Here is an 18546-nt window from a genome sequence, read left to right on the forward strand (position 1 = left end):
TTTTCGTCCGCTGAATACGACCATTGTTTCTCATATGCAAAGCATGTGTACCGTGGCTCCACTTCGCCCGCGAATTGCATTAGAAATGTTACCCCCACTTCCGCCACACCGAAAGTCAATACTGCATCCCACAGGTGTTTGTCTCTATAAGCAGCCGATTTGAAATTTCAAAAAAACTCGTAAATTCTGTACTCTTGTATAAATTCAATTGTAGTTCCACTTTCACATTTTCAAAACGAAAATAATTGACTCGTTGGACAATTAACTGATAATGGTAAGAAAATAAAAGACGGGCACTCGCCTGCCGCAAATGTGATTACACGGGCGGAGTAGAAAGACGAGCGGTGGCCGATCTAGTGGAGCCTACTGTACCGAGAAAATAAAACGTGGTTCTATTAATTAACTTGCTCAAAATTACTCGCCCGATACATAGTGACTGGGTCTCTGTTGAGCACTCTGTAGGTGTAATTGGACTTTAAATCTGCTAAACTAGCCAGGAAGTCAACTTCCTATAGTGTCATGTATGTATTGTTAGAAAGTTAATAATGTGGGATGGATGTATCTACCCAAGATCTTTTTCCTCTATTTTATACGCTCAGAGGTGTAGTGCTTTGGGTTCCTTAGTGCCTCACACTAGAGAGAATGTAGATAGAGGTTTCACCCTGTATGCAACAGAATCTGCATTATATGCTAGTTCTAGCGTCTTTCGATGTCCATTGAGGCAACAAGTCTCCGGTTAGTATTAGTAGGTTGTTCTTAATTAGGCTGATACATTCAACGCCCATAGTTTCGTAGAAAAATGATAACAACAAATTTTCTTGTCATAATTTTATTCATTGAATATAAAAAAAAATATATTAATATTGTAGCAACGAAAATATCACCATGTGAAAATAAAAAATAATATATGCTCCAGCTACATTAATTTCTAGAGCTAAATAATAAGGAAGGTACAACTATTTTAAGGAGTGACTAAATATCTACCAACCAGTTTAAGTACGAATTTCATACCACTACCCATCCTGTATGATAACGGATATTTGGAAAAATTAGGTTCCCAATTCATCCCTTAAAGTGTTGTATCTACCACCAGCTCTAGAAATTAACGTACATAAATCTAGACCACCTTGTTTATGTTTGACTATAATTTCATTAGATCATTTAGGCTTATATTTATTAAAAAATAATAGTGAGTATTTTTTAAACAATTTCCCAGTCACTTAGAGAATCATCAGATATCACATTGATCGTTCGATCTCTTAAACGGATGTTGCTTACTCCCCATGTATTTGGGATGTTCATGCAAGCTGAAAGAAGTGATACAATTCAACCTTAGGATTTATTATCCAGGTACCATTACAATTGTCATTAATAAAAGTGGAATTTTAATTATTCACAGCTTAAGTAGTTTTATTCGAAAACATTGCTTCAGGGATATAAGTTTTGTTCTTGGTAGTTGCAATGGTACTGGACCAGTGCTAGTTCATGAGTGTATAGAATTAGTTCGATCGGATACAAAGAATGATATAGTGCAGAGAGCAATAGTTTACAAACGTCAATTTTTTGCAAATTAAGAACTAATGTATTTGAAATCTCATTGCAGATCGGTTTTCAAAAATATTCAGATTTTTTAATTTTTAATAATGACTAGTGTAATGTTATGTCATACTTCATATAACATTTTTCCCTATTCTGACCTACCTGGTGGATCTAAAACATTGGATATTAAAGTTGTATCATGTGGTACCTTTTTAGTAGGTTCTGGAGTTTTGTGTAAATTCGTTACAGTTGATTCGGAACTGCTTTGAGATTCAAATTTAGTTGAAGATATGGTACAACTATCTTTTTCTTTTGAATATGATGTTGATTTAGGTACTATTTTACTAGAGCTTTGCTTAAAAGAATATTCTTGATCAATTAAATGTTGCTTGCAAGTTTTATCATCAAGAAATTTGTTATCTGGAACATTATTTTCACCAGAACTATCTTCTATATCCAGTATTCTGATTTTATCTAAATTCAATACATCTGCTAATATTTTTTCTTTATATTCGATATCATATTTTATAGATTCCGGACTTCTTAAATCAGGCAAAACACCTACAGTACTTAAATTCATGATTGTTGGTCTAGTCAAGTTAGATTCCTTTTCTTCTGAACTATTAGAACTTATACTCAAGGTACTGGTATCCATGGGCGAACGTTTTTTCTTACGCTTACTCTTTTTATATAAAATATTATCTTCAAATTCTTGTTTACCAATTTCTTCAAATCTTCGATGAATATGGGAATTGGAACTTCCACTTGCTGTTGGAGATTCTTTGGCTTCCTCTGCATTCATTATTAATGTGTCATCAGTGTGAATATTTAGATCTTGTCCAAAGGAACCCTCTACTAGCGCTGGCATTGCTGTGATTATATTTTTTGATTGTAATTTTGATGTTAAATCTTTTAGAGAACTCAGTGGCAGAAATGTCTCTTTTGTAGATGCAAATGTATTTCCTGTTGAAAAATAAATAAGATTTAATTTACTGCAAACAATTTTTAAGTATCTGTATTTATTTACATTTAATCCAAACAAGTTTTTTTTTTTAATTTTGTATCTTAATTACAAATTTAGTTTTCAACTTCAACTTTTAAAATTCTGGGTTTTATACTACTAGCAAATAAAATTTGTTACTATTTCAAAAAAATAGATTTGGAAAAGGTAGAAAAGACTCTATCAAGTAAATCTATTAAATAATGATATTAATTTAATCTTCAATAAAAATAAATAAATATTTATAAAACCATGTAGAGAGCACGTTTAGAATTAAAATTAAGAAATAAAGCATGAGTTTTCCAATTATTTAAAGTGTTACAACAGGAGAAAGTGAATGAGCATCAATTTTGGGAATAAAAACTTGAACCTAGCATGAAATTAATCAAATCAGAATAGACTATTTGTACAACTAATCGAATAAAACTGATGAAACAGTAAAATACAAATAATAGTTAGTATAACAAGATTGAATATTATTTATGTAACAGTTAAAATTGATGTGAGGACAGTGTTTGATAAGGTAATGGAACTCAAGACACTTGGAATCACTTAACTATGACATTGGTTTCAATTAGGAGCGGTCAGTTAATGGAGGGTAGAATAAGGGACAGTTTGTATCATGTAACTGCATGATTAACAGATCCTAATAGTTCGCATCAGGAGTGGAAAGATAATTCAGATTGATACTCTGTCAATAACATGTCTATAATAATTATGAAAAATCTCATATACAAAACATACCACATTTTATTTCTGGTTTAATTGATATCCTCACTATACTACGATCTTCTTCCAATATGAAAATTTCATCTTTATGTGTAGCGACATTCAAGATTCTGAAAATAATTTCAATAAATACTTAAACACATAAAATACATTGGTTTGCACAGGTTTTTAATAAAAAAAGTAACAAGTTGCTTTTAATCAAAACAAATCGATTAAATCTAGATAAACATAAATCTAATCAAGGTCCTACATACATTGTTATATCAGCCTCAACAAAATGACATGTTACTTAAGAAGAATTTTACTGTAAAATATGACGGAGAAAATTTACGCTACCTAAACATTCAAAATTAAGACCATTAGATGGTGTATAAAGATGGTTCAAAAACTGTCACAGGAGCTGATACTGGAATATTATGGAAAATATATTCCAATAACAAAACTAATAACCATGAAACAATAATCTATCGATTTTTTTGAGTTAAAGTCAATTTTTAATATTCAGTTCCATCTATATTGGAGCTGGTTTAATTACCTTGAAAAAATTTATAAATGAGTTATTTCAAGGGATTTTACTTTTATTAGAATAAATCAGAAATATTCAATAACAAAGGAAATATAGGGCAAATGACTTTTTTTAGTCAGAAGCTAAAAAGAAGTAGGATTTGTAATTTTTCAACATTTGTTTAGTAACTGAAGTGTGCAAAAATATTCACCCTCTCAAATGACTAACTGTAGAAATAACGGCCATTTCTTTGGGATCCAAAATGTATAGAACATCATTGTTATATGTGACTAATAATGTTTCATTGAATGGTAACAAAATTCCAAATGCAGGTTCCTTTTGTGGTTTTAACCTTTTCAAATGTATTGAAATTGGGTTTATTAATGGCACTTCTGGACGTTCCTTAGTTAAAATTTCCTGAAAATAACTAACGGTAAATATATTTTTGCTTGTTTATACAGGAACTCTCCTACCAAATACCAACTACAGGTACTAGATGTGATATTATGTCTGTCTAACCTAATCTACCTTCATCTAAAAGTTGTTTTAAAGGACTTTGTATTATTATATTGAAAAAGTTTATTTAATAAATGATTCATGTAAATAGTGTCTTTATTTCTTTATATGGATTTGCTGTTTTTCAGTAAGGAAAATTTACCTATACCACAGTTTCACTTTTTTTTTCTTTGTTTCTTTTTTTCCGTGACCCCCCAAACTGAGAAATTGAAACCGTGCCTGCAGCTGACGCCTTTTGAATATGGGAATTTGTAATGGCAATAAATAAAAAGGAATATCATGAATAATTTCCTTAAAGAATGTAGAAAGTTTATAGACAGTATTTTTAAAGAATTAACTTAGCAGTACCATCTTCCAATGGCTCTTTGAGGAATTAAATATAAAGATATCTAGTATCTGTAATTTGTGTTTGCCAGGAGAGTTTCTCTCAACAATGATATCTTACTATAATTTACCTTGAATAGAAGTGTTTTCTCTACATTTCCTTCAATATCTGCTAACCAAAGTCGTAATCCTGGTCTTGTACAATACAAACAAATATCTGAAGGTTTTTCACTGTATTGATATATTATACCTCCAAAACTACCAAGTCTATAAAATAGATTACCAGCATAGTACAAATATTTGTTGGATAAAGTAAGTATATAAGTGTGATAATGAAGAATGGATCAGATGATATTCTTTTGTTGTTATCAATCTACAATGTATGATACATTGATATTTTTGATTATAAATATTATGAAAAAATTCAGATTTTCATATTAGCACAACAAAAATTTTTGTAATCAAATAAAAACATTCACAAATTACTTGATTTGTAACTTACACTTTTCTATCTTTTGTTCCTACTTGTGATACTTTCCACTTTTCTACTTTTTGACAAATAATACTTCTGTAAGTAGTTGATACTAAAAGTCGTTGCTTATTGTAACTTAATTGAACCACTTCATAGGCTTCGTTCAAAATATCATATGATTTACAAATGTGCTGTAATCAAAATTATGCAAAAAGAAGAAAATATATGTGTTATTGGAAACAAGAAAGTATATACAATGCCCATTAATTATGAACAGATGGCTAAGTTGGAATTTCTAGAACTGTTGATGATGATTACCATTATACTAATATAGTCTAATCAGCATTTTGCTAACCAAGTTATCAAGCAAGTTATTTTGGAAATGGCTTAGTTAATATAATTGATAAATGTAAAGGAGCATAGTATTAGTAATGAGTAGTGATTAATGTTTATAATTATTTTAAGCTGAACAGAATGTTTTTATTCATCTAAATAAAATTACTATCATGGTAAACTACAGTTCTTATCATTCACTTAATTTTGATTATCTTAAAAAAACTTATCTAATTAATATGTAATTAATTGTATAATTTGAATTTCTTACCATATAAAAGTCTATCTCTGTTAATACCACGCAACCATTTTTATCACCAGAAAATAATTTCATTCCATTCTTAGACCATTCAATTGCACTTATAGGAGACTTATGCAATGATGTTACAGTGTATCTTTCTACCTGCTTATTTTTTGGCTTTAAACTTTCTGGTAGATTATCTGGACATGTTTTAGGTATTTGAAAAATACTTATATTACCGACTGCATTTCCACAGGCTACCATGTAGTCAACGGTAGATATGATTTTTAGGACAGTTACTGAAATATTGTTCTAAAAAAATAACTATATAAATAACATATTTTTATGTTATATTAATTAATGCTTCTGCCCCATGGGATGTCCACAAGGGGGAGTTAGATCCATGCTTATGTAGAACTTACTAATAGACAAAATTTTATGTGGACTCTTTGAGAATACACTCTGTAACATAGATCAAAAAGGACTCAACCACACAAAAAGGTGGTGTTAATTGGTAGGACTAAATGTCAACCCAAATAAGACCTACATAATTACCTTCACTAGGAAGAAAAAACCCAATCTCAAGCCCATTAAGCTAGACAGGCAAACCATTGAGTGGCAAACAGATGGAAAATATTTGAGACTCACACTGAAGATGCTAGACTCAGCAGATAATGCATTGTGCAGATTCTGTTGGACAGAAAACAAAATCTATATCCATAATCTCTCAAAGTGTGAGACACTCCAGAGCACTATACCTTGAAGTGTATAAAACAGAAGAGAAAGATCTCTGACAGCTAGAGTTATCCCACATTCTAAGAAGAGTGGGATTAATAGATCAGCTGTAAACACTAGATTCCCCAGTATTGCAGAAATAAAGAGGGACTCAATAGATCCCTTGAGTCAAGGTGTACTTGATACCCTAATATACATACATATAATGCCAATTAAGAAATTTATAAATTCTCAATTATTATGGTAATTAAATATTTCCCAATATGTAATTAGACAAAATATTTATGTATATAGAGAAGATTGAGAATGACAAATATTTTGTTATGGAGATTTATTTAAATTTTACAAATTGTTTCAATTATTAAATTTTCAATTTAAACATAAAACAGGATCTAGTGAAATTCAATTTCAAAAATAAGCTAAATTAATTTGAAGAATTGGTTGTTAGACAATATAAACAAGACGATCCAATTTTCGCATTACTAATTTGTTTAGATTCAAAAACATAAGTAAGTAAACATAAAAATAAAATCAATCCATTATGAAAAACTTACTTCACATCTCAATCTCTGTATATCCTTTGTGCTTCGATCAAACCAATAAACAATTCCAACATTTGTCCCAACAGCTATGAATTCGGGTAAAACATCAATACAGGCGATTTTTACTTCTTGATAAAGTAAACCATTCTGATGTTTTGTCGGTAATTTTGCTAACAGTTCGGTCAACGGAGCCCATTCTCTTAATGTAGGGCGTATACTATTTTGAGATAAAGCCATTGTATCATAAAGATAAATTTTTATGGGACTTTAATCAAAAATATTAAATTCTGACAGTACTTTAAACTTGTGTAGGGCATATTCTTCTTTTTTATTTATGTCTGCTTGATTTATACAAAAAAAAATGAGAAGAAGAAAACAACCTTTATTATGAAAACATTTCGTGGTTATTTTTGCTTATGAATTGTTTTAACTATGGTTTTATTGAAGAAAAAAGGACCTGAAATGTATATTACTTACGCTGATAACGTTATTCAATATAGACATGATATTTTAACGGATCTACATTTGAAAATTCCAAAACCAATTATACCTAAAAATTTGAGAGATGACCAAATCAAGGTTCTAGAACGGGAAGAAAGAAATATAATATCATTAGAATTTTCAAAAACAGAGGATTACATTTTAATTTCAACAGAAAATAAACAAATTTTAGTATATGACAAGAAGTTTAACATAGTGAAGACATTTATAGTGAATCGTGCACCTAGTATAGCACGCTTCACGCCTTCCGACGATATTTTAGTAGCAGATAAAACGGGTGATGTATATTTATACAAACTTCACGATGAAAAACTGGAACCTATCCTACTTCTTGGACATTTAAGTGTAATTTTAGATATAGCTATAAGTGACTGTGGAAAGTATTTAATAACTAGTGATAGAGATGAGAAGATCAGAGTATCACACTTTCCAAACTGTTATAATATCGCTAGTTATTGCTTAGGCCATACAGAGTTTGTGAATAGGTTGAAAATATTGAAAGATATATTAATATCTTCTTCAGGAGATGGTACTATCAGATTTTGGGATTTTGTTAGAGGCAAACAGTTAAGTTTAATTGACACTAATTCTTTTATTCAAAACGAAAATTTACTGCAAAACTTTTCTGAAGAAATGATTAAAGAAAAAGTTGAAATACTGGCATTACCTATAATAGATATGCAAATATATTTTGATAAAATTGTTTATTTAGCAGTTTCAATTTATAGATATGAATTTATTCAGCTATACACTGTAGATATTTCCAATTTTAATTCAAGTTTGGTATCGACTTTGAAAGTGGATATTCCATTTAGTTTTTGTTTATGTAACAAACTTTTTGTCTTAAGTAATAAGTTTAGCGAGTACACACTTGTAAATAATGTTTTTGAGGAAAACACTGAACCATGGCTTATTACTTTGTATGATAAGTATAAGGATATAATAAAATTTTCTAATATTAACGATGTGTCAGTACTCTACAAAAGAAAATATGATAATGTACAGGATTATATGGAAAGAAAAAAACAAAGATTGTAACACTTTCAAAATATATTTTTTATATGTGTATGGAACATTTTATTCATAAAAAGTTGTTTTATAATAAAAGTGCGGTGCCAATTCTAATAGCCAATCACTTTCAATTACAGTTATATCTCTCATAAATAGCTTGGTTGTGTGCACAACTTGACAGAAGAGAACCCTGTAACAATACAATAGAAAAATAATAAATAAAACCTATTTTATGATATAACAGCATGAATGGCGTGAATGTTAGTGTAAAGCAGAGTCAGTGATCTTTTATTATTAATCAATTTTAGGTAAAAGTGTACACAAAACAGTACATTTTTGAACATACCATTGTGGTTGTGAAATTGTGTATAGAACGCTATCTGGGTGGACGAATAATTCAATATCTCCTCTTATAGTTTTATAAACGCCACTGTAATGAAGATATGCAGCATTAGGAAACAAACCTTTAACCAAACATTTTCTTATTGTTTCTGTAGATCCTTAAAATAGATTGTATATTAGATTCATGAAATTTGGTTGGGATTAATCAATTATATGTATAGTTATATTCAAATATGTAAATATATTGTAACAGGTGATTCATTTAGAAGTACTTTTTGTTGTGAGAGTTATGGCTAATACTTACTTAGACACGATTCAATAGGAATGCCATAACTTCTTATCATTTTCTCCAATCTATTTCTTATTTCGACAACTCTTTTCAAACTTTTGTAACTTAGAAAATTCTTGTGACAGAACCCTTGTGACATCTCACTTTGGATAAAACCGTTATATACATTTAAATATGTTATAAGATCGCCTTCTTCTACTTCGAAAAGTCTTTTTTGTATTCTCGCTTTTATTACAGAATTTCCAGTGGTAGGTTTTGTAAACACTGTTTCAACTTGAAGCATTGCTATTATTGTAAGGATTTCTTCGGAACAACCGAATTCGCCTAAAAGTAGATTTTAGTTGATTAGGATTTTAGAAAATTCATACCCAGGAATTATAAAACTTGAATTAACAAATATTTATAATGGATATTATCTGTAGACAGAAAAATTTAGTCAATTACAGAACTCTCCTGAGAATTTTGGTATAGGGTATATACCACTAAGATACATATAAGGGCTAAACACTTTTAATTAGGTTGAATTTGATTTATGGAAAATATTGTGTGGAAAAAAATCAAGACTTTGCTGGCTCACACAGTATTGGAAATACACGTAGCAACAGACATGTTCGAATATTGACGTAAAACATATGCATGTTTAAAAAATCATCCACGTCAAAATAATGGGAGCATTGAGGTGAAATTATAGAGAATACTAAGGTAATTCGTAAATTTGGTGGTATATCTCTATGACGGAAATATTTTGCTAAATACCATTTCCCATAATCATTTTCATTTTTATCATAGTCTCTTTAAGTTTATACATCTAGTCTAGCAATGCTCTAAGCTTTTTAACTTTTCCAAATAATAATTGTCATCTTTTTTCTCTCCGGCAAGAAATTTGAGGTTATAAACAGGAAAAAGTCGCTAGGTACCAGATCTGGTGGGTGGTCGACAAATTTGACGTGCAATTCGTGTTCGGATATGTGTCGTCCTGATGGAAAGCTCAGAGAAATTTCAAATTGCTTTTCGTTCATTTATGTTTATACAATTTTCTTAAACAATTCAACTTTAAAACAAATACCGGAAAAACTTTGGTTATATTTGTGACAACTGGGAGTAAAATGTATGTTTAACTGTGACTTGTAAAATAAAGCAATTTTGTTTATTCTTTGTTTAAACTAGAGTTCAAACCATGGTTTAAACTTTAGTTTAATCTCCAGCTTTACTCTAGGTTGTAGAATTGGCCCTAAAAGTTTGAATGAACCAACTAGAATGTATTGGTTACAATTTGATTGATAAGTTTTTTTTTAAATTTTGAAATTTTCGCAATTTTATTAGCGTAAAAAATTTAGTAGGTATGTAAACGTGTTGAAGGTAATTTCTCAAATTTTCTCACCTGAACTTAATAAAACCTTCGAATATAAAGGATCCAAAGCAAATTCAGCCATGTTGTAGCCTAAAGGTTTCGTCAGTTCCCCGTCAATATCAATAGAATCGAGCGCATACAAAATTTCCAAAGCGCCTTTCAAATTTTCTAGAGGAGGCGGACTGGGAAAATTAAATTTGAGTATATTGGCTATTCCCAAAGCTTTTATTTGAAGCACTGGGTACGTTAAATTACTTCGTACCATTTCAGGTGGGGTGTTATCAGCCAACTTTACCGCATAGTCTTCAGTATATAGTCTACAATAATAGAATAAGATATTCGAGACCTTTTGGTTCATATTAATAATCCCAGTGGTGACTTATGTAACAATTGTTCATATTAAAAATGCTAATTAAATTTGTAGTTTATTAAAAATATTTTTTAAAAAATAATTTGTGTTTGTACAAACTAAAAGTGAGACATTACAACTTGAAAGCTAAAAAATATCTCATTATGACATTAAAATATGAAAAGTATCCGTGCGATTGCAATTCAGCAGTCTAGCGGTGTCCGGTTACTAGAAGCGTTCCCATAACTTCTCCGCCGTTAGACAGAAATTCAAGGAATATGTTGAATTTCAAAGTTCCAAATTTTGGGGACCATTCTGGATTTCTCGGCCTTAACTTCTTCTTCTGGTTTTTCTTACTTGGATGAATTTTACAGTCCAATACAAAGTGATAATTATTATAATGAAATAACTAAAAACAGTCCAAATATAAAAATTTGCCGATATTATTGGAGATGAAATATTTGAGATTTTCTGTTTTTGAATGTCTAAAGCACTTTGAATATGTTTAAATTCGTCTAAATTGATAGAATGTAGTTGAATTGGTTCCATTTGAAATTTTGATATTTCACTAGGAAACGTTAAATTTGGAAAGTTTATTAATTTGTGTTCGGTTTGATAATTTTCACAATGATTAATTATAATACCGTTTATGTTCACCTCACACTCCGAGTCAAGTTCTAAAATAAAAGTTCCCTGAATTGGAAAATTGTCTTTGTTAGATCCGCACTTTTGATTATCTACACTTATTTCAGGAGATGTTAGAATCCAATGATTCTTCTCTAATTTTTGGATTCGTAATTTTGGCATTCGGATAGCTAACTGTTGACATGATGAGACATTCTTGAAGTAGTAGCGGAGCATTTGAATTTCACATGGGGTTTCTTCTTGAATGATGACGGGTCCATTCTGGCTGCAAATGAGCTGTTCGGATTAGACTTCTTGACAATTCTCGTCAAAAAACATATAGAAAAGGTCATTTAGGATGAAGAATTTTGCTTGAGGTAAAATTACTTTGAAGGAATTCTGAGTGGGTACAGGCAATGACTATATTATGTGGAAATAATGGTACATTTCGCTTTCTACTATAGGAATTTCTAAGATAAATACTACTTTGTATCCCTTAGTATAACATTTTATTTCTCTGACCTTTTCATATAAGAGAATATTCTCTACTCTCGGTTCAAATGGAAGCTTATTAAATTTCAATTGTTCATTCACAATCTTAATTCCATTTAAAAGTTCTATAGGTTCAATTATTGAATTATGAACTGTATGTAATTTGGAAAATGTGATAGCTACTTCGATTTTCTCCAGAATGTTGTAAATTAATTGATACGTTGGAGCGATTTGATAAATCAGTGACAAATAGAATTTCGAAGAAGTGTTATTTGTGAATTAACTATATTTTTTAATTTTGATTGATTGTCAGAAAGTGTGTTAATTGCTTTATCGTATTTTTCTGCATCGTTTTGGTCTATATTGCCCATTAAAGATTTAATTATTGAGCCAAGTCCTTTTATTACTCCTCTTTTGATTCTTATATTGAAAACTGGATTTATTTGATTTAACTGAGTTTGTATTTTTTGTTTCAGATTTAAGATTAGGTTGCATATACTTTGAAATTCATTAATTGAGACCGATTTATCTTTATCTCTTGGAAGTGTTTGCTGAATTCTTTTAAAGTGGTTTTGTATGATTTCGAAATGATTATGATATCTGAAATGTTGAAAAGTTTTAATAAAAGACCAAAAATCGATTTTATTTTGAGCATTGCCTAATTTGTAAGGTAGAAGACCGGGGTTATTATTTAAGTTATGGAGTCTTGAGTGGTTTGATCCCTCATGGATGTGGGTGGACAACCTGTAACAGCTGGAGGTTGTTGTAGTTCCTTTATATGTATTTTTTGATTTTTTATTGAGGTTATTTCTACTTTATTCCTATCTACAATTTCTGTTATTTCATAAGGTCCTATAAATTTATTATCTTTTTTACTTTGATAACGAAAGTTTTTCTTAAATACTATTTTTCCTAACTTAAAATCAGTATTAATACTACTTTAGATATATTTAAAGTTATTAAGTGGGATTTTTCTGAGTGGCTTCTTGTTGAAAATGTTCATTTGGGTCTTGAGAAATTTGATAGTATCATCGAATTGGTATTGATCAGAATTGTCATATTGTGGATATGTTTGATTAGTATATGTATCAAAATTATTTTGGACGTCATGGGTTTGGTACGAGCATTCACCATGTTGGTTATTGAATTCATAATTTTGATGATTTACATCATGTGCAAATAATTCTGTGCACGTAAATTTTCTCTGATAATGTTGTCCATTGGAGTAGGTTTATATGGTTTGTTGGGATTTGATTGATTTCTGCTTCGATTTGAAGGTGCTCTCGATATCTGGCTTTGCCTGGGTTGATTGGAAAATTGTTGTATTTGAGTTTGGAACTTATTATAGTTCCTCGACTGGGGTTGTGAATTTTGTATGAAAGGACGATTGAAATTACTAGAATTCTGTGGGGGTTGCGAGAATTGATTATTAGGATATGAATTCCTATTAAATGAAATAATGGCGAATGGAAATTTGGGTAACTAGCGTTGTTATTTTTGGAGAAATTGGGATGATAATTGTTTTGTTTGGATGGAGTAATTCTCGGTGTTGGTTTGTAAGGTTGATTATTTAGAGTATTATTTCTATTCTGACTATACATAAAATTCTTTTTTTCTATAACTAAAGACATAGCTATTTCTAAAGTGTCTGGGTTTCTTAAACGTATATTACTGTGAAATTGACCAGTTAAATCTTTAATAAAAGTTTTAAGTGCTAAATCGCTATAGTTTTTAATTTCAACTGCTTTTGCTGCAAGAGCATCATTTGAAGCATTTAATTTTGAAATTACAAAGTTACGTGCTTCCTGAAATCGCATACCAATATTGTATGGTGTTTCATTTTTCAATGGTCTCAAAACAATTAAATCTTGCACTAAGCAATCTATATTTCTTTGATCTCCAAAACATAATTGAAGAGCTTGCTTTATTTCAGCCCATGTAATTTACTCAATAATGCGCGTAATAAAAAACTATTTAATTGTGGATTTGTTACATCGTAAAATTGAGAAAGTAATGTGTTACAGTTATCTAGAAAAATATTTGAAGTATGAGGTTTGCCCTCGTATTGTGGAATTGTATCAATATATAATTTTAATAATTGATAGTTTGGATTAGCCATTGTTTCAATTTCTGGTATATTACTTTTTTCTTCTAAAGATATACTAGAATTAAATAAATCTGCTAACTCTTCTACAATTGAGTCATTCATCAACTAATTTACTTTATGTCACTATAAATGTTTTATTTTTATAAAAGTATATAAACGTAAATAAAAATCGAAAATTTATTTTGGAAAAGGGAAAATGGAATGTTTTTCGACTTACAGTACTATGAAGAAAATGTTCATTCTTCTTCAAAAGGATCCGGTGTCACGATTTTTGTTGAACCGATTTGCAATCCTACTGACTGCGCCAATTAAATTTATAGTTTATTAAAACTATTTTTTAAAAAATAATTTTTGTTTCTACAAACTAAAAGAGAGACCTTACAACTCGAAAGCTAAAAAATATCTCATTATGACATTAAAATATGAAAAGTATCCGTGGGATTGCAATTCAGCAGTCTAGCGGTGTCGGGTTACTAGAAACGTTCCCATAACTTGCTTTAAACATTAAAAACTATGTTTCATAATTATTTTATTATTAATTTTCCCCAAGGACTAAAAACCGCATAACTTTTTGTTTATCACTTTTGCGAATGGTTTGGTTTGAAAATTAATGTAAAAATATTCATTTAGTGCCTTTCCACTTCTTTTTTCCGAAAAAGTGTTACCCGTATATTTGGCTGAAGTAAACAAGAAGTACAAGTCGTTCTCACTATGGGTTTTCCACGAGATTCATTATGTTATTCATCTGGAAAATTGTAACAAGTTACCAGCGCTCCTGAAGTGCTATGTATCAAAAAAACCTAGACTTAAAGACCGAAGGAACTGAATGAATTTCTTGAGTCCCAACCAAAATTGATAAACTGAATTTTTTTGTGTTTTCACACCGAGGGAAAGTTTACCGTTAAAACTTTCCGCAGGGCCCAGAGCTCGACGTATTGATGCCCTTAAATTTGCCATGTTTTTTATACAATTAAAAACAAAATTAACATAAATTAGGTAGCACAAATTAAAATATTATTTGAATCATGTCGAAGAAAATAAAAAAAAATGAAAACCAAGTTTTTTGTTTTACATTGAAATTAAAGATCATGAAAAACAAATCAAATGGACCAAGTATAGGATAATGTTCCAAGGAACCGGGACGATCAAACTAAACTCTAAAACACATTTAAATACGGTCCCTTGGGCCGTGGAGAAGGTTTTAAATAAAATACATCGTGCGTAGTACCACTCTGGGCTGCGGGGAAGTTCAGTTGTGGGCCAATGAACCGCACCGGTGCTCAACGTATTAACGAAGCACCAGATCATCAAAAACGACAATTTTTTTCTCGCCAGGACGAATCGTTCGCTTTTCCTCCTTCGTATGCGGGACAAAAGTGGCCTTTTCTCTCCCGGGAAGAATTTTCTTTTGCTTCCGGTATCGTAGCAACGACTTGTTTATCGAAATGTTTACTCTCAATGACAGTTTGCTTCACACGACCTTTAATATTTATTATCGCGTGAGAATACAGAATTGAAATGAATTTACACGATTCTAGTGACAGTGAATTAGAATAAGTCAAGGACAAACTTTTCATCAAATGTATCATTAAGCGGTAAACAGAATGAACGCAAGCATGAAGCGCTCTAGAGGTGTTCATAAATGTCAAAGATAGTTCAACTCGTTGAGAAACTGTAGGTTTTTTCTTTGTAGCTGCACTGGCAGAACTATTTTAGGAAGTGCACACTAAAGCGTTCTTAGTAGCAGAACCTGCGCTTGTGTCGCTGTTTTTAGTAGCAGTACAAGAGAACTAGTTCACCCAGTTCACTGTACTGCTTGCACCGAGTCTAGAGCCAGTTCAGCCAGTGCAGTGCAATAAGTGTAATCTGAAAACGGTGGCACTAAATCTTCGTCAACGGACGAATTTAAAATATCAAAAAGTACTAAATCGCTTTCCATTATTGTTAATACTACAAGGCCTGAATCACATCAAATAACCTCAAATACAACAATCAACAAACGCTCCATTGCTCTCTGCACTACTCTGAACTATATCGTTCTTTGTATCCGTGCAGCTACCAAGAACAAACCTTGTGATAACGCACACAATTATTGCGTTTGTATGCGCTCTTAACGTCGGAATTAACTTTTTACGTTGCTGAAAATCATAAATATAACCTCACTTTTCTAGAGTAGTTTGTAATTGCAGATACCCTGAAAAATGACTTCTCTTAGTAAAAGGCTGATAGACTTTGTACGTGCTCATGAGGGTTTATATAACGAACAGTTGGCTAGATACAAGAAAATTAAAATTCTGCAGCATATAGGGAATTTCATAACAAGAACTGTTGATTAACCCCGGTTAATTCCAATTGAGGGGTTTCACACACCTACACCGGGGCAAATGTCAAATTAAGATTATGTTTAATAGCGAACCAGCGTCATATTCGCGTTCATTCTCAACATTCCTCCGGATCTTTTACGTTCCTAGCAGTTCAAATTTCAAAATACGACATTAAATTGGTTTTTTTTCCTTGATAGTTGTTTAGAAAGTATTCTATTCGCAAGTAATAGCTATTACTCATACGCATAAATTAAATCCTTATAAGTAATAGTCATCATTACTCATTAATTGATTATTATGCTTTTAATTGTTCGTTGATTCATTTACTGACTCGCTCCGATCAATTTTATATTAGAAGATATTTTTACCTATAAACTTTTCCTGATCTTACTCGTCCTGCTCTTCCAGCTCTTTGATTTGCTGAAGATTTACTAATAGGAACAGTTATTAAGCTGTCAGTGTGTGCTTCATTGTTATACCATTTCAATTTAACGAATCCACAATCAACGACTAGAAAAAAAATGTAAGTACACACTGTGGATTATTCAGTTATCTGGACTGGTACTTCTCTTATTCTTTTCAACGAAGGAAAATGGCAAAACTTCTTACACATACAGTTTCATGAACTTCTTCGGCAGAGAAAGAGTGGTAAAAAATTGAATGAACCAACGTCAAAACTATGTTGAAAGACACGATTCTATATTTCTTTGGACGCTTTTAATGACTTCAATAGGGTCGAAAATAAAAGTTTTATTCAACAGCAAAAAGAAAATGGCAAAACAGAACAATCAGTGAGGTGGCAACACTGATGTCATTACATTAATCTGACATTTCCATCATAAAGTTTGACATTTTTAATGGTGAACGTACTCAGAACGTGTTGTCATACGATTGCTATGTGAGTTGCTCACAGAAACATTTTCGTGCGATGATTTCCTATGACTTTCGACGTGGATTAAATCAATAGAACTGTGTTGAGCGACTCGCTTCGATTATCTCGATTCACCGTGTTTCGCTTCAATCGTGGTCACAGATCACTACAGGAAAAATTTATTGAAGGTCATCTAAAATCGGTTCTTGTACCATAAAACATCGATGAGTGAACTGTTATTGCAAGATCGATATGTAACATACCGTGAGATTGAGGCATTCTTAAGAATTAGTTCTACTCGCATACATTCAATATTGCATGAACATTTGCCTGCCAGAAAGTTTGTTCGCGTTGGATACCGCATAACTTGACAATCGCTCAAAAATAAAAGCTCGTGTCGATTGGTGCAAAAAAATGCTTAAAAAATTCAATCACGGTGCTTCAAAAGACGTCTATAAGATCGTGACAGGCAACGAATCATGGATTTATGCATTTGAATCCGAAACTAGAGACTTCAAGACGAGTCAAATCCAACAAAGTTCTTGGCGCTCGAAGCACTTTGAACCAAATGGTCGATTGTTTTTATAGAATAACTGGACACCATTTCATCACAACAAAGTAGAACGGCCAATTTTGAATGTTATTCCAGCATTTGTGTGTTCAAAAAAATTAGACAAACCAATCTCAGAAGAAGAATCATTCTCCACCACGACAACGCGAGCTCTTACCCATCAGTTTAAATAAAAACGTTTTTGAACATACGAAACATCGAATTAATGGGTCATCCGACCAACAGTCTTTGTTTGGCATCCAATGATTTCAATTTATTACCGCAGATCAAAAATAAATTGCAAGGGCAACGTTTTTCTACTCTTGAAGAACTGGTTGATGCGTTCAAATTACATGTTTTGTATCCATTCGAAATAACTCAAGACTTAAGTAGCAACCTTCGTATAGGAACAATACATTCCGTTTATTTTTTTAAGAATTAATAATGGATTTCGACTCCTTGAAAACAATATGAATGATTTCTAAAATTATTTTCGTTACTCGTAAAAACCATTTTGGAATAAGGCATTCAAAATAATTCTTTCGAAATAATTAAGAGCAGCCAAGGTATAGAGGTAATATTAAAGATAGAGCGAGGCATGAGAGCTTGTTCAAGAAGGCATGAACTGGTGATGGATAGAGAAAGAACATCGGAATACCACTTTCAATTCTAATCGGATCGCCGTAATGTCGAAGTTTCGAGTGGTGGGAACGATAAAGGAGGATAATAATTTCATGACTTCAAGAGTAGAGATTGGTAAACCGATGCTATTTCTCTCTCTATCAGAGGTACGGGTCCA

General features: G+C 31.3%; 3 protein-coding genes across 7 annotated transcripts in view; 1 reads left to right on the forward strand and 2 right to left on the reverse strand.

The window, feature by feature from the left end:
• Positions 1–688: 688 nt before the first annotated feature.
• Positions 689–7276, reverse strand: LOC130441099 (WD repeat-containing protein CG11141). The gene is made up of 8 exons (XM_056774624.1): positions 6949–7276; positions 5690–5971; positions 5116–5276; positions 4745–4880; positions 3985–4190; positions 3284–3378; positions 1702–2502; positions 689–1307 (listed from the first exon to the last, which is right to left on the reverse strand). The coding sequence occupies exons 1-8, from the start codon at positions 7171–7173 to the stop codon at positions 1201–1203; spliced, it is 2013 nt and encodes a 670-aa protein (XP_056630602.1). The 5' UTR covers positions 7174–7276; the 3' UTR covers positions 689–1200.
• A 54-nt stretch (positions 7277–7330) lies between these two features.
• On the forward strand, positions 7331–8503 carry LOC130441101 (tRNA (guanine-N(7)-)-methyltransferase non-catalytic subunit wuho). Its single transcript, XM_056774627.1, has one exon. It carries the CDS (start codon positions 7369–7371, stop codon positions 8473–8475), a length of 1107 nt encoding a protein of 368 aa, XP_056630605.1. The 5' UTR covers positions 7331–7368; the 3' UTR covers positions 8476–8503.
• The window catches only part of LOC130441097 (probable ATP-dependent RNA helicase DHX35), a 33079-nt gene continuing 23004 nt past the window's right edge, over positions 8472–18546 (reverse strand). For 3 of the 5 annotated variants that reach the window (XM_056774621.1, XM_056774619.1, XM_056774620.1), the window contains exons 7-11: positions 16695–16836; positions 10461–10747; positions 9095–9403; positions 8795–8948; positions 8475–8638 (exon numbers count right to left, since the gene is read on the reverse strand). In XM_056774621.1, coding sequence (XP_056630599.1) covers positions 8515–8638; positions 8795–8948; positions 9095–9403; positions 10461–10747; positions 16695–16836 — 1016 coding nt within the window. In that variant the 3' untranslated portion in view covers positions 8475–8514. Of the gene's footprint in view, positions 8639–8794; positions 8949–9094; positions 9404–10460; positions 10748–10786; positions 11690–16694; positions 16837–18546 lie in introns of those variants that run through there. The other 2 variants (XM_056774622.1, XM_056774623.1) reach the window with 2 other exon arrangements.

Source organism: Diorhabda sublineata, chromosome 3, assembly GCF_026230105.1.
Source record: "Diorhabda sublineata isolate icDioSubl1.1 chromosome 3, icDioSubl1.1, whole genome shotgun sequence".
In the NCBI taxonomy this organism is placed as follows: domain Eukaryota; kingdom Metazoa; phylum Arthropoda; class Insecta; order Coleoptera; family Chrysomelidae; genus Diorhabda; species Diorhabda sublineata.